General features: G+C 35.7%; 3 protein-coding genes across 3 annotated transcripts; all 3 read left to right on the top strand.

The window, feature by feature from the left end:
- Positions 1-136: 136 nt before the first annotated feature.
- On the top strand, positions 137-7846 carry LOC133300930 (uncharacterized). The gene is made up of 2 exons (XM_061500515.1): positions 137-521; positions 7192-7846. Exons 1-2 carry the CDS (start codon positions 239-241, stop codon positions 7572-7574), a joined length of 666 nt encoding a protein of 221 aa, XP_061356499.1. The 5' UTR covers positions 137-238; the 3' UTR covers positions 7575-7846.
- A 3175-nt stretch (positions 7847-11021) lies between these two features.
- Positions 11022-11546, top strand: LOC133300924 (pterocarpan synthase 1-like). Its single transcript, XM_061500505.1, has one exon. The coding sequence runs from the start codon at positions 11022-11024 to the stop codon at positions 11544-11546; it is 525 nt and encodes a 174-aa protein (XP_061356489.1).
- A 1972-nt stretch (positions 11547-13518) lies between these two features.
- LOC133300923 (pterocarpan synthase 1-like) lies at positions 13519-14070 on the top strand. The gene has a single exon (XM_061500504.1). The coding sequence runs from the start codon at positions 13519-13521 to the stop codon at positions 14068-14070; it is 552 nt and encodes a 183-aa protein (XP_061356488.1).
- The last annotated feature ends 610 nt before the right edge of the window (positions 14071-14680 follow it).

The following is a 14680-nucleotide window of genomic DNA, read 5'->3' as shown; positions in this document are numbered from 1 at the left end:
ATTAATTGATATATTATAATAGCAACATAAATAACAAAATAAGTTTGAAATGAAAATTCAAGTTTAGAAAGAAAAAAAACACTTGTAAGTTGTAACCGGCACCAGGTGTTAAATCATGTTCATTGGACCAGCACAGTCACAGTGAACCGACACGCTTCTTGTCTTGTATGTTGTCTTTATCATTCTGCGAGTGAGAGACAATATTGAAGATTCTTAGAAGAAGAAGAAGAAGAAGAAGATGTTGCAGCTACTCTACACTGCGATTTTTGGCGAAATGCTTCTAATTCTTACCCTCGTTTTCAAGACCCCACTAAGGAAACTGGTCATCATTACCTTGGATAAGGTCAAGCGTGGTCGCGGTCCCGTCGTCGTCACCACCGTGGGTGCCACCTTGGTGGTGGTGTTTTCTTCCAGCCTCTATAGCATGGCCAAGATCCAACAACGCACCATCGAGGCCGGTGTAGTTAACCCCACCGATCAAGTTCTTATGTCCAAGCACATGCTCGAAGCTTCTTTAATGGGTATCTTTCAGTTTCCCTCCTTGACAACCTTTGGTTATTCAAAAGGCCTACTTTGATTTGAAACTAACCCCCCTTTTCTTACTAGGGTTGTTAGTTTAGGTTAATTGAGTGGTAAAATTATTTGAATTTGAATTTTATTTTATTTTTAATCGTGGAAAAAAGGGAAATTCCTTGAAGGACTAATTACTAGACAAAGTGTGACAATTTTAGCTACGATTTGATTTTTTGATCAAGTAATTGTGAACATTGTGCTAACTGTCACTGCGCTGATGTTATTATCTTTATCTGTAATAAATGCTATATGTGGTCACAGCAGCAGGTGAGTTGAGAAAGGTGTTGTTTTATGCATAGTTAGTCAATGTTGATTTTCATTGATATGTAGGAGCTTTTTATTCAATGCTATTTGGTGTTCTACACTGGTCTGAGTGTCTGACTTACATGATGAATGCTGCACATGAGCTTCACTTCCTTGGTATCTGATTTAACAATTAACATCAGATTATTCAATATTAGGTGGGTTGTTTCAAACTTTCATGTAAATGGGTTTTTGTTTCGGGTGGGAATGGTTAAGGATGTCTTAGGAAGGGGGGATGTGAATGTGGGACTTCAGTCATCAGTTGATTGCTTGAAAATTTAAGAGTATTTGTGGTAAGCAATATCTTCTTCTACTCGGTTATTGGCCTATTCGGTTATAATCTTTCATGATCTAATTTGATAACACTCTGGATATTTCATGGTTATGCATAGAAACCTTCTCAATGTATTGGAGTGTTGATTATTTTAACTGTGAGATGTTAAGAAGTATAGATTTGGCAAGGATTAACAAGAAAAAATGGCAGATGATTCCAATAAAGAGACAAGTACCAAAAAAAAAAAAAAAAAAGATGAAGGAGAAACAATGATGGGGTGTTGAATATCACTTCTAAATTGCTGATATCGATATGATTTGATTGATTGCTCACAACCTTTTAGATTATAAAGTTTTGAATTTCATACGTGTCTTGCTATAATTTAGTTGCCCAGCTTATTTGTTAATATTTTTCTCCACAATACTTTCAAACTATAAATCTGAATAATGAATTGGTGGTGACTGTGGTAATCTGGAACTTTGTGATATAACTCATATAAGCACTTTTGTTTGATATATTGCTAACAGTGAATGCCTTTTTTATTTTATTTTTTAGTGGAAGACGTGGTATAAGATTATGTCATGATATCATTGACTAGCTTGACTGGTATTGTTTTGTTTCCTTGGCATAGATACTTCAAACAACAAGAAGAACCTTTTCACACTTAGTGGGCTAAATACATGGATTAAACATAATTTTGTTTGCTCAAAAATCAAGTTTTAGAAAATGACTGTTTAGATCTAGGGGTTTTTCTAATGGTTTCTGTTGTTGTACATAGTATAGAAGTCCCACATTGAGTGTGTCTCTTTGTATTCTTCAATTGGTTTGCTATATAATAGCACCAATGTTGTGTAGTTTAATAGAACAAGGATTACAATGAATACCTCTTGTCTCTTGGTGATTAACATGGCATCTAGAGCCTAACAAGAGGAATCCTAATCCGCGTTTTTTTTTTTTCGGTGGACCACTGTCTGCTGAGTAAAATATTTTTTTTTCCCCCGGCAACAGTCATATCTGTCAGTTTCCGGCTTCCGTATATAGTCTACGGACCTGTCTGATCACTGCCGCCATTAGGCACCACTGTCCACCGCCGTTGACCGCCGTCCACCGCCGTCTCCGGCGACTTTTCCGGTGAAACCCATATCGATTTGATCGCCACGAGAAGGCGCTCCTTTCTGTCCAGGACCCATCCTCAGATCCTCCTCCACGCGCTCTCACGCGCGTCATACAGTGGCTGAAACCCGTTTTGTTGCAGCGGCGCGTCCCACTCCGGTTGGCCGTCGGACCACCACGGTTCCCTTCGTCTTCTCCTTGCGCACTTGGATCTGTCCTCACTTTGTTGTTTCGACTTCGTTTCGGCTTCCTACAGTGTCTTTTCCCTTGCTGGTCACTATTCACAGGCGGTTCTTTGCTTTTCGTTGCTGGTCCCATCGCTGGACTCTGTTTGGTCTACGTTGCTTCGCATTCCACCTAAGACTTCTATGGAGCCTGCAGTATCTGCTCCCTCTTCAATTGACCCATCTGCCCTTGTCTCCAAGGGTTTTGCACGTGGAAGCAAACCCTCTACGGGACGCTTTCTCTGCACTCATTGCAAAAAGCCGGGCCATACTATTGATCGTTGCTGGGATCTTCACGGTCGCCCTCCTCGCTCCGCTCATTTTGCTCAGACTACTGTTCCTGCCTCGGACTCTGCCTTGATTGCTGGATCACAGCCACCTCCTGGTACCACTGCCTCTAGTGCACACACGGGTAATTCCTTTGCTGGTGTTTCTCACTCGCCTTCTCTTGGTCCATGGATTCTCGATTCTGGTGCATCTGACCATATTTCTGGTAATAAGTCTTTATTTACCTCTCTCTGTACGTCTGGTCCCCTGCCCAGTATCACTATGGCTAATGGGTCACTGGTTCAGTCCCAAGGGATTGGCACTGTTCTCCTTTTTTCTTCTATTCCCATTGAGAATGTGCTTTATGTTCCTCATTCTCCTTTCAACCTTGTTTCCATTAGTCGCTTGACTCAATCCCTTGACTGTATTATTTCTTTCACTAAAGAGTCTGTCATTTTGCAGGATCGGAGCTCGAGGAGGACACTTGGCGTCGGATTTGAGTCCAATGGCCTTTATCAGCTTTCAACTTCTGTTCTAGTGTGCTCTGTTGTGGATTCTCCGCTTACTATCCACGCTCAGTTGGGTCATCCAAATCTTGCAAAGCTCCAGAAGATGGTCCCACGTTTCTCAAATGTATCTAGTTTGTCTTGTGAGTCGTGTCAGTTAGGGAAGCACACTCGTAGTTCGTTTCCCGATCGTGTCAGTTGTCGGTCTTCGTCTCCTTTTGCTTTAGTTCATTCAGATATTTGGGGTCCTAGTCGTACCGTTTCCACTATGGGGTACAAATATTTTGTCACTTTCATCGATGATTATTCTCGATATACTTGGTTATTTTTAATGAAAAATCGGTCTGAATTGTTTTCTATTTTTAACAAGTTCTTTAATGAAATCCTTACTCAATTTGGTGTTTCGATTCGCATTTTTCGAAGTGACAATGCTCGTGAATATTTGTCTTATCAGTTTCAAACCTTCTTTGCATCTCACGACATCCTTCACCAGACATCATGTTCACACACCCCTCAACAGAATGGGGTTGCTGAACGCAAGAACCGTCACCTAATTGAGACTACTCGAACACTTTTGTTACATGGTCATATCCCATTCCAATATTGGGGCGATGCTGTCCTCACAGCTTGTTATCTCATTAATCGGATGCCTTCCTCCGTACTTCATAATCAGGTACCACATTCTGTGTTGTTTCCCCATCAACCTTTGTACCCACTCACTCCTCACATCTTTGGTTCTACTTGTTTTGTCCACAATCTCAGTCCTGGTCTTGACAAGTTATCTGCTAAGTCACATAAATGTATTTTCCTGGGTTACCCTCGCTCACAAAAGGGTTATCGTTGTTATTCTCCTAGTCTTCGTCGTTACTTTGTCTCGGCGAATGTTACATTCTTTGAGTCTATTCCATTCTTTGACTCCTCCTCCCATCCTACCTTTACCACCTGTTTCAGTTCACTATATACATTCACCATCTCCTTCTTTCGATGTCCCCGTCCCTGTTCCCGCCCCTGTTCCCCCCCTCCAGGTCTATCATCGCCGGCAACGTCCCCCTGTTCCCCAGGACCCTGCCCCCACCGAGTCTGCCCCTATTATTACTGAGGCTCCTGTGGACTCACTTCTGTCATCATCTCCTCCGGCAGCTCCGATCCTTCCGTCTGACATTGATGTGCCCATTGCACTCCGGAAAGGTACTCGTGATTCTCGTCCCCCTCCCAGGTATTTAATAAATTTGAGTTATCATCGTCTTTCAACATCCCATTTTGCTTGCCTCTCTTCTCTTTCTTCTGTATCTGTTCTTAAGACTACAGGTGAGGCGTTATCACATTCTGGTTGGCGACAGGCCATGATTGATGAGATGAGTGCACTTCAGAGTAGTGGTACCTGGGATCTGGTTCCCCTTCCCTCTGGGAAGTCTGTTGTTGGCTGTCGATGGATATACACGGTTAAAGTTGGTCCGGATGGTTAGGTGGACCGTCTTAAGGCCCGCTTGGTGGCTAAAGGTTATACTCAGATATTTGGCCTTGACTATGGTGACACTTTTTCTCCCGTGGCGAAAATGACTTCTGTTCGCCTCTTTATTACTATGGCAGCCATTCATCACTGGCCTATGTATCAGCTGGACATAAAGAATGCTTTCCTCCATGGTGATCTGCGGGAAGAGGTTTATATGGAGCAACCTCCTGGGTTTGTTGCTCAGGGGGAGTCTAACCTAGTTTGTCGTCTCCGAAGATCCTTGTATGGTCTAAAGCAGTCTCCCCGGGCTTGGTTTGGAAGGTTTAGCACTGTTGTGCAGCAGTTTGGCATGACTCGAAGTGAGGTTGATCACTCAGTCTTTTACAGACACTCTGATTCAGGTTCTATTTATTTGGTAGTATATGTTGATGATATCGTCATTACAGGTAATGATACTCATGGCATAACTCAGATAAAACAACATTTGTGCCATCATTTTCAAACAAAGGACCTTGGAAGACTCCGATATTTCTTAGGGATAGAAGTGGCCCAATCCAAAGATGGCATTGTACTATCACAGAGGAAATATGCTATGGATATTCTTGAGGAAACAACATTGTTAAATGCTAAGCCCGTTGATACTCCTATGGATCCAAATGTCAAGCTTTTACCAAATCAGGGGGAGCTATTTTCTGATCCAGAAAGGTATAGAAGATTGGTTGGGAAACTGAACTATCTCACAGTTACTCGACCAGACATTTCCTTTGCAGTCAGTGTAATAAGTCAGTTCTTGAATTCTCCCTGTGAAGATCACTGGAATGCAGTAATCCGTATTCTCAAGTACATCAAGACTGCTCCTGGCAAAGGTCTTCTCTATGAAAACAAAGGTCATACCAGAGTTGTAGGATACTCAGATGCTGATTGGGCAGGTTCTCCTATTGATAGAAGATCCACTTCTGGGTACCGTGTATTCGTTGGAGATAACTTGATTTCCTGGAGAAGTAAGAAGCAAAGTGTAGTTGCTAGATCAAGTGTTGAAGCAGAATATCGCTCCATGGCCACAGCTACCTGTGAACTCATCTGGTTAAAACAGCTACTGAAGGAACTCAAGTTTGGAGACACTGGCCCAACATCTCTCATTTGTGATAATCAAGCTGCTTTGTATATAGCTTCAAATCCAGTGTTTCATGAAAGGACTAAGCACATTGAGATAGATTGTCATTTCCTTAGGGAAAAGGTTCTCTCAGGAGATATAGTCACTCGTTTTGTCAACTCAAATGATCAATTAGCTGATGTATTTACTAAGTCTTTGAGAGGACCTAGGATAGACCAGATATGTAACAAGCTTGGTGCATACGATCTATATGCTCCAGCTTAAGGGGGAGTGTTGTTGTACATAGTATAGAAGTCCCACATTGAGTGTGTCTCTTTGTATTCTTCAATTATTTTGCTATATAATAGCACCAATGTTGTGTAGTTTAATAGAACAAGGATTACAATGAATGCCTCTTGTCTCTTGGTGATTAACAGTTTCTCTTACAGGTATCCTTGGTCTTCCTCTATCTCTATTTTTTGGGCTTTCTTCCATATGATCAACTCTTTTAATCGGATGGGACTTGGGGCCTCTATTGATCTTCTCATCACATGAACCAACCATCTTAAGCAATTTTTTGTCATCTTTACCTCTAGGTGTTAGTCTTACTTTCTTTCTAACACATTCATTCCTATTCTCATCTTTTCTAGTATGTTCATTCATGCTACACTTAGGTTATGCTCTTGTTGGCACTTCATCGCCCCAACATTCAGTAGTATAAAGCATCACTAGTTTTATAGCTGTTTGGTAAAATTTTCCTTCTAGTTCAAGAGACACCTTTATCACAAATAACACATGAAGCATTTTCTCCATTTCATCCACCTAGCTTGAATCCTATAATTTACATCTCTCTGTATCTCCATCCTCATCGCGTGTGATAGTTCCAACCTTGGCATAAATACTTAATTTATTATTTTTATTTTCATTTTTTTCCGTTACATTATATATATTTGCATCTACTCTCTTCAGCAAGTTCAATGTATTAGATCTAATATACCAGTTACCTTGTGTGAACCATGCAAACAGACTTAAAGTTTGTTTTTATACTTGCCACTTTTATTGGGTAGTTTATGGTAAACTCCCATCTCTTGCTTTAGAGAGGGTATCATTCTGTCATATGTTTGTGTTTTCTTCTTTCCCATTGCAGATTTTTTCCTTGCTATTTTTGTATTTTCTGTTTCTAAGATTCCCTTATATGTAATTTTTTTTTTCTGTTTTTTTTTTCTCTCTTATATTTTTGTTGGGGTTGGTTTAGCTGTTATTTATGTCATGAGTGTTATTAGTTGGATGCTTCTTTATTTACTGTAGTTTTGTTTTGTCATTTTATTCATTCTCAGATACTTTAGTTCTTGTTGAATTTGATTTTTCACATATAATGTGTGCAGGGTTTGTACTTTTCCTCTCTCTGATGATTGATAGATTGCACAATTACATAAGAGAACTTCGTTTACTGAGGAAGACCGTGGAAGCTGTTAAGAAACAAAGCCGAAATTTCGAGGACGATAAAAATGGCAATACAGAGGAGCATAAAGCATTGGCAGAAGAAATTGCCACATTGAATTCCAAAGTTAAGAAACTGGAATCTGAATGTGAAGTGAAAGGAAATAAGGCTAAGGATTTGGAAACTGAAGTAGAGACTCTTAAAAAGCAATCTGAGGAGTTCCTTATGGAATATGATCGCCTCTTGGAAGACAATCAGAATCTTCGGAGTCAATTGGAGACCATTGACCAGAGCTCTATGCATGTTGATAATAAAAAGAGTATTTAATCGCTTTGGAGAATGAGGTCACAGTTTCATACACTTATGTGTATAAAGACAGATATGAGCTATGTGGATTGAATGAACTTACTATACTTAAAGCATTTCACAGTCACCTTTTAACCTTATTGTTGATGTATAATGTCAAGTAGATTATCAAGGAACGGTTACTGCCTTAGGTGGATTTTGAGCTATAATATTCATAGTTGCCATGCAACTATGCATCAGTCAGTGAACTTGGAAAATTATGGTGGTTAACGTGCACAATGGGTATAAGATCAATATTCAAATGAATGCATGTACTAGGTTAGCCTAATGGTGTGTAATGTTCGATTTTCATTGTAATTAAAAAATAAAATAAATCAACACGTATTCAAGAAATGGTTCCATCGCCACATCCAATAAGAGTTAAGAATGAAGATTAGATTCGTAGCCAGCAAGTTGGACCCGTAAAATTGAAATGTAGCATTCATATAGACACTACATCAAATCAAAATGTTAAAAATCAGTGTCAAAATTGGTAGACCAGTTACTGACTGTAGCATCTAGAGAGACGCAAAACTCACAACCATGTCGAGATCTACGGCAAAAAAATTTATTTTATATTTTAATAAATTAATTACTCATTTATTACAGTTTTAAAAATAATTATATATTTATTGCACAATAAGACGCCCATTTTGGGCGTCACCAATGACGTCTAAATTGAGCGTCACTGAAGAGGCAATCACACTTAAATTTGAGCGTCATTCATCAGGTGTTAACACGTGTTATATTTTTTTTCTAAAAATAATAATAATTTAATCATAAAACTTCTAAATGTCATAACTTTTGACTCGGGTATCCAAATCAGGTAATTCTTTTTTTGATTCCACATAACTTTTCGAGATCTACGCAGTGACATCTCATTTGACAAATTTTATTTCTCACAAACACAATTTAAATTTGCAAAGAATGATATTATAAGAACAGTTAAACCCAGAAGCCTCTGAGTTCTGGGTTTGTGATTTAATATTAAAAAATAAATAAAATTTTGATTTGTGATTTAATTTTTTTTTAAAATAATTTTTTTATTATAAAAAAATTTTGGTTTGTGATTTAAATTAAAAATAAAAAAAATAATTATTATTAATAAGGAATACAAAATAAAGATTTGATTTGTGATTTAAACTAAAAATTCAATTTGAAAAATCTGTAAAAATAAAAGAAATAATTAAATAAATATTCTAAATCTCTAAGGAGGAAGAAGAATATTATTTTTGAAATTAACAATTAATGCTATAAGCTTCTGGGTTATTATTCATGGTCGGAAATTAATAATGGCTTATGAATGTTTTTCAAAAATAAAATTACTTAAATTAGGCGTGATTGCCTCTTGATTGAAATTCAATTTATACGTGATTGGTGACGTGTCAGGTGTTGACACGTGTCACATTTTTAAACTCAGAAGCCTCTGAGTTATGGGTTTGTGTTTAATATAAAAAATAAATCAAGATTTGATGTGTGATTTAAATTAAAAAATAATTTTTTTTATAAAAAAAAATTTGGTTTGTTATTTAAATTAAAAATAACAATTTTTATTAATAAAGAAAACAAAATAAAGATTTTATTTGCGATTTAAACTCAAAAATAAATTTGAAAAATCTGTATTAATAAAGAAAATAATTAAATAAATATTCTAAATCTCTAAGGAAGAAGAATTTTATTTTTGAAAAACATTCATAAGGCATCATTAATTTCAGACTACAAATCAAATCACAAATCAAATTTTTATTTATTTATTTTAATTTAAATCACAAATCAAATCTTTATTTATTTTTTCATATTAAATCACAAACCCAGAACTCGGAGGCTTCTGGGTTTAACCGCTCTTATAATATCATTATTGCAAATTTAAATTATGTTTGTGAGAAATAAAATATATCAAATGAGATGTCTTTTTCATATTAAATCACAAACCTTGAACTCAGAGGCTTCTGGGTTTAACCGCTCTTATAATATCATTCTTGCAAATTTAAATTATGTTTGTGAGAAATAAAATATATCAAATGAGATGTCATTGCATAGATCTCGAAAAATTATGTGGAATCAAAAAAAGAATTACCTGATTTGGATACCTGAGTTAAAAGTTATGGTCTTCAGAAGTTTTATGATTAAATTAAATTTTTTTTTTGAAAAAAATATGACACGTATCAACACCTGATGTACGACGCCCAAATTTAGGCATGATTGTCTCTTAAGTGACGCCTAATTTATGCGTCATTGGTGACACCCAAAATGGGCGTCTTATTGTGCAATAAATGTGTAATTATTTCTAAAACTGTAAAAAATGCGTAATTAATTTATTAAAAAACATTAAACAAATTTTTTTGCCCGAGATCTACACTTTCGATTTCACGTGGATCTCACACAAAAATTGTGAGTGGACCCCATCATGAACCCTAAATATTTATAAGATTATGTAAATTACACTATTTGCTAGTGTTCTATTTAAATATTTGATAAAGTTGTGATTTTGATATCTACATGACGCTTAAAATAAACTAAAAATTGAAAAAGAAAGAAAGTGATAGAAAATTAGAAAAATATTTCATAAAGTTTTTTTTTTTTTAAACCCATCTTTTTATGTTTACAACTATTGAAACATTTGTAAATAATTGATTGATAATTAACATCAATATCAACATCAGCTTTATTCCAAATTAATCGGGTAATTCATCACTAAAAAAAATCACAATTTTAATGGATTCTTATATAATTTACCCTATTTTTCATTAAAAAAAAAAAAAAAAAACTAAACGAGTAATGTGCAGACTTGTTCTCGCATGATCATACACATAACAGTAACAAACATTATGTGTGAAAGCTACATGAAAAGCTCAAGCAAATTTCATGTGGTAGATGTTAGGTGGTCCTTCAAGAGAAAAATTTAGTTCGTCTCCCGTTTACAACATTAACCAAACACGATTTGCCTCAAGTTGTTGAATAAAACAAAGCATTCATAAACAGCTAGCACAAGTTGTAAATGGTGGCTGGCGTGGCATGCCATAGAAGAAAAAAGCCAACTTTTAATGCTCTTTTTGCGCCTGATATTCTTGAATTCCTTGGACATTTGATTCCCATTCCCAATCCCAATCCTCGTTGAACACCATTTTCTTTAGTGGGGGTGTAAAATGTAAAACTTAAGCTAGCACCCTAGCAATTAGTGCAAATTCAACCTTGCTCACTTTATGTCACTAATTTGTTCATGGTTTGTTACTCACACTCACGTGATAGAGAACACACACAAGCTTGCAAACAAAAATTTCTTTAACGCTTAAGAAACCATTAAGCTTGTTGCTTTAATAATTCTAATTTTTACCTCTTACATCTATAAATTACAGCCAATTTTCACAAACCAAATTCATCAATATTTCTTATCAATACAATATCTCTAAAGTTTGTAATAGCCCAAAAATGGCATCATCATTTTCAACGCCTACCAAACTCTTGTTCTTATCATTGTTTTTGATAACCATCATGGTTTCCAAAGGTCAACAAAACACAATGGTGTTCTTCCTGCAAGATGTGGCAACAGGGCCTAATGCAACAGTTACCCCAGTGACTGGCATCAATGGAAAAGTTTGGTCCTACAACACATTTGGAACCATATTTGTAATTGATGATCCTGTTTCGTTGACTACTAGTTTGAACTCCACCCCAATTGGCAGGGTTCAAGGTTTGCTTATAGCATCTTCCTTAGATGGTACTAATGTGAATGTTGTGGTTTCAATTGTGTTCAACAATTTCGAATACAGTGGTAGCACCCTTGAGATTCAAGGCATTAGTCGTCAGGGTGAGAACTATAGAGAGGTCTCTGTGGTGTCTGGTACTGGCAGATTTCGCTTTGCAAGAGGATTTGCTGCATTTGAGACTATTTCTTATGATGAAGCAACTAAACATTCTATCATTCGCTTGAGTATTAATTTGGTACAACCTTGAAAATATTAAAAATCTAAGGTTGTTTATGAATGAATGAATAAATGTTAAACCAGCTTTGTTAATATATGAAAAAGGTGCATAAATGCACCCTTTATTTATTTATTTTTATCCTTAAGTTTGAACCTTTTAGCTTTTTAGTTTTATTTTCTTCCATGCATTCATATTTAATGGGGTTTCCAAGCACTATAAGCCTAAAAATTTTCCTTAATAGGCAATGGGTTTGAAATTAGAGGATTATCAAATATCATTGACACAAGTTATAAGGAGTTTGTGTACCTTAACCAGTGGTCCCGTGTTTGAGTCCTGAGAATAGAAAAAATAGTTTTAGGAGAGCTGCTCTCTTTTTACGGTCTAACAGTATTTGAACCAGACTAGTCCGAGCTATGAACTAGTTGAGGAGACTAAAAAAAAATAAAAATTAGAGAATGGTTTTGACTAAAAAAATTACGGGGTAAGAAACGAAAATATTTTAAATGCTCTTATCGCACTCGTTGCTTGATACATTCATCCGATAAAAACAAGACACGAGCACTTGAGAAGAAAAAAACAATGTTCTCCAATGCTCATTTTCAACTATTTCATTTTAGTAATCCAAGAAAAAAAACTATTTCATTTTAAATGACAATAGTACGCGTGAGGGGAACACTAAAAATGGAACAATGCCACCAAAATTAAAGGGTTTTTTTGACTTTTGATCTATAATTCTATATTTACAACGTGCTCGTCATATCACACAAGTGAAGGCCAGTTAATGTTGTTCGGGATAGTAGTTGCCTTTGTAACATTCGTTTGATATGTTTATTAGATATAGCAAGATAAGTTATTAGCCATGCATGAAATGGGAGTCCTTAATCAGCCACCATAAAGAACTTAATTTCATGATCCATAATTTATAATTTAATCAATGGTACATTAGTTCAGTTTGCGATTTAAATGTAAAAATTGAATATTTCAAAATGAAGAAGACTATCTATTTATTAAAGTGTCAATAACGACAATATCCAAAAAAAAAAAAAAGTGTCAATAACGATACAAATTCATTAAATGCTTAACAATTATTTTTTGGTTATCTTGTTTTTTTTTTAAAAAATTATTAGGCAAGTTTTACAAATTAAATTGACGATTCAATTTAAAAAAATATATTATGCATATGCTAAACATTGATAATTCGGTTAGAATATTTTCTAATCAACATTTGCTGAAAGTGGAGTCTTCAATATAACTGTATTTTTTCATTTTTGAAATGAAGGGCCATAGCCCAAACAATTAAAAACGAAGAAGCAACTAAACAACTTTTTTTTTTGTTTTTTTTGTTAAACAAGCAACTAAACAACTTTAAAATAATGGTTATGCGTTAAATATGCAGACCTGTGCACTCATGATCTTACACATAACAGTAACAATCATTATGCGTTAAAGCTACATGAAAAGCTCAAGCACATATCATGTGGTATATGTTACTATTAAGAAGGCCTTCAAAATTAAAACTTTAGTTCGTGGTCTCACGTTTACAACCTTAATCAAACACGATTTGCCTCAAGTTGGTGCGAATTCATAATTAGCTAGCACAAGTTGTAAACAGTAGCTGGCATGGCATGCCATAGCAGGAGGAAAAAGCCAACTTTATTGCTCATTTTGCGCCTCATTTTCTTTAATTCCTTGAACTGTTGATTACCAGTTCTAATCTCAATCCACGTTGAAACCATTTCTATATATACCATTTTAATTTTACCTATACTTTTTTTCTTTATTCACATTTTATCACTAATTTTTTCATGGATTGTTACTCATACTCACGTGATAGATAACACACAAGCTTGCAAACAATTTTTTTTTTTTTAACGCTTAAAAAACCATTGAACTTGCAGCAGCTCTAATAACTGCAATCTCTGCCTCTTAACTCCTATAAATCTCTGCCAATTTTACACACCGAATTCATCAATATCTCTCAAACGTTTGTAGTAACCCAAAAATGGCAGCATCATTTTCAACACCAATCAAGTTCTTGTTCTTCTCATTGCTTGTGATAACCATAATGGTTTCTCAAGCTAATTGTGAAGTTACACAACGTAGGCTTGAACAAACAAACATGGTGTTCTTCATTCATGAAGTGGCAAGAGGTCCTAATGCAACAGTTGCTCCTGTAACAGGAATCAACGGAAAGGTTTGGTCCTACAACACATTTGGAACTATATTTGTAGTTGATGACCCTGTTACATTAAGTGCTAGTTCGAACTCCAACCCAATTGGCAGGGTTCAAGGTTTGATTACTGCATCTTCCTTAGATGGTGCTAATGTGAATGTTGTGCTTTCAATTGTGTTCAACAATTTCCAATACAATGGTAGCACCCTTGAGATCCAAGGAACTAGTCGTCAACGTGAGAATTATAGAGAAGTCTCTGTGGTTTCAGGTACTGGCAAGTTTCGATTTGCAAGAGGTTTTGCTGCATTGGAGACTCTGTCTTATGATGCTGCCACTACCCACTCTGTTATTCGCTTGAGTGTTACTTTGTTCCAAACTTGAGAATTTTAAAAAATATGAATAATGTTAAATTAGCTTTGTTAATTAATATATGAAAAAAAAGGGGCATAAATGTAACCCTTGATATTATTATCCTAAAGTTTGATCACCTTTTCGCTTCTTAATATTATTTTTCTTCCGTGTGCATATTTAATTGGACTTCCAAGCACTGTGAGCCAGGAAAACTTTTTTTTAATAGGTAATGGTTTGAAACTAGAGGATCATTGTGACAAGAAAAATTATAGGATATGTGCCGAAAGTTACATGCTACGAGATACATACACAGTTAAGGAACAACTCCACACCGAAATTAAAGGGGTTTTTGAGTTTTGAAACATAGTTTTATATTCACAACATGATTGCCACATCAACCTAATGCTGTTCGGGCTAGTGGTTAGCTTTTTAACATTGACTTGATACGTTTATTATACATAACAAGATAAGTTAACGTAATGTATCATGATTTATCAATTATTTAGTATATCATATAAACTTGTTTATCAAATCTATTTTATGCATTAAAATTATAGTATTGTCCAGTTGTTTTCCCTTTCGAATAGAACGGAAGGAAGGACAAGATCATAGCCGAAAGTCATAAGCTAATTAAAAATGG

This window comes from Gastrolobium bilobum, unplaced genomic scaffold (assembly GCF_033153095.1).
Source record: "Gastrolobium bilobum isolate Gb01-03AN ecotype WA unplaced genomic scaffold, APGP_CSIRO_Gbil_v1 utg2979, whole genome shotgun sequence".
Classification (NCBI taxonomy): Eukaryota; Viridiplantae; Streptophyta; class Magnoliopsida; order Fabales; family Fabaceae; genus Gastrolobium; species Gastrolobium bilobum.
This window is presented reverse-complemented; position numbering and strand designations above follow the sequence as displayed.

Bases quoted from the DNA above. Each gene is read 5' to 3' on its own strand.
- LOC133300923 (XM_061500504.1), top strand. From the start codon at position 13,519: ATGGCAGCATCATTTTCAACACCAATCAAGTTCTTGTTCTTCTCATTG.
- LOC133300924 (XM_061500505.1), top strand. From the start codon at position 11,022: ATGGCATCATCATTTTCAACGCCTACCAAACTCTTGTTCTTATCATTG.
- LOC133300930 (XM_061500515.1), top strand. From the start codon at position 239: ATGTTGCAGCTACTCTACACTGCGATTTTTGGCGAAATGCTTCTAATT. The intron at 522-7,191 runs GTATCTTTCAGT...TAATGTGTGCAG, and splicing joins GCTCGAAGCTTCTTTAATGG to GGTTTGTACTTTTCCTCTCT.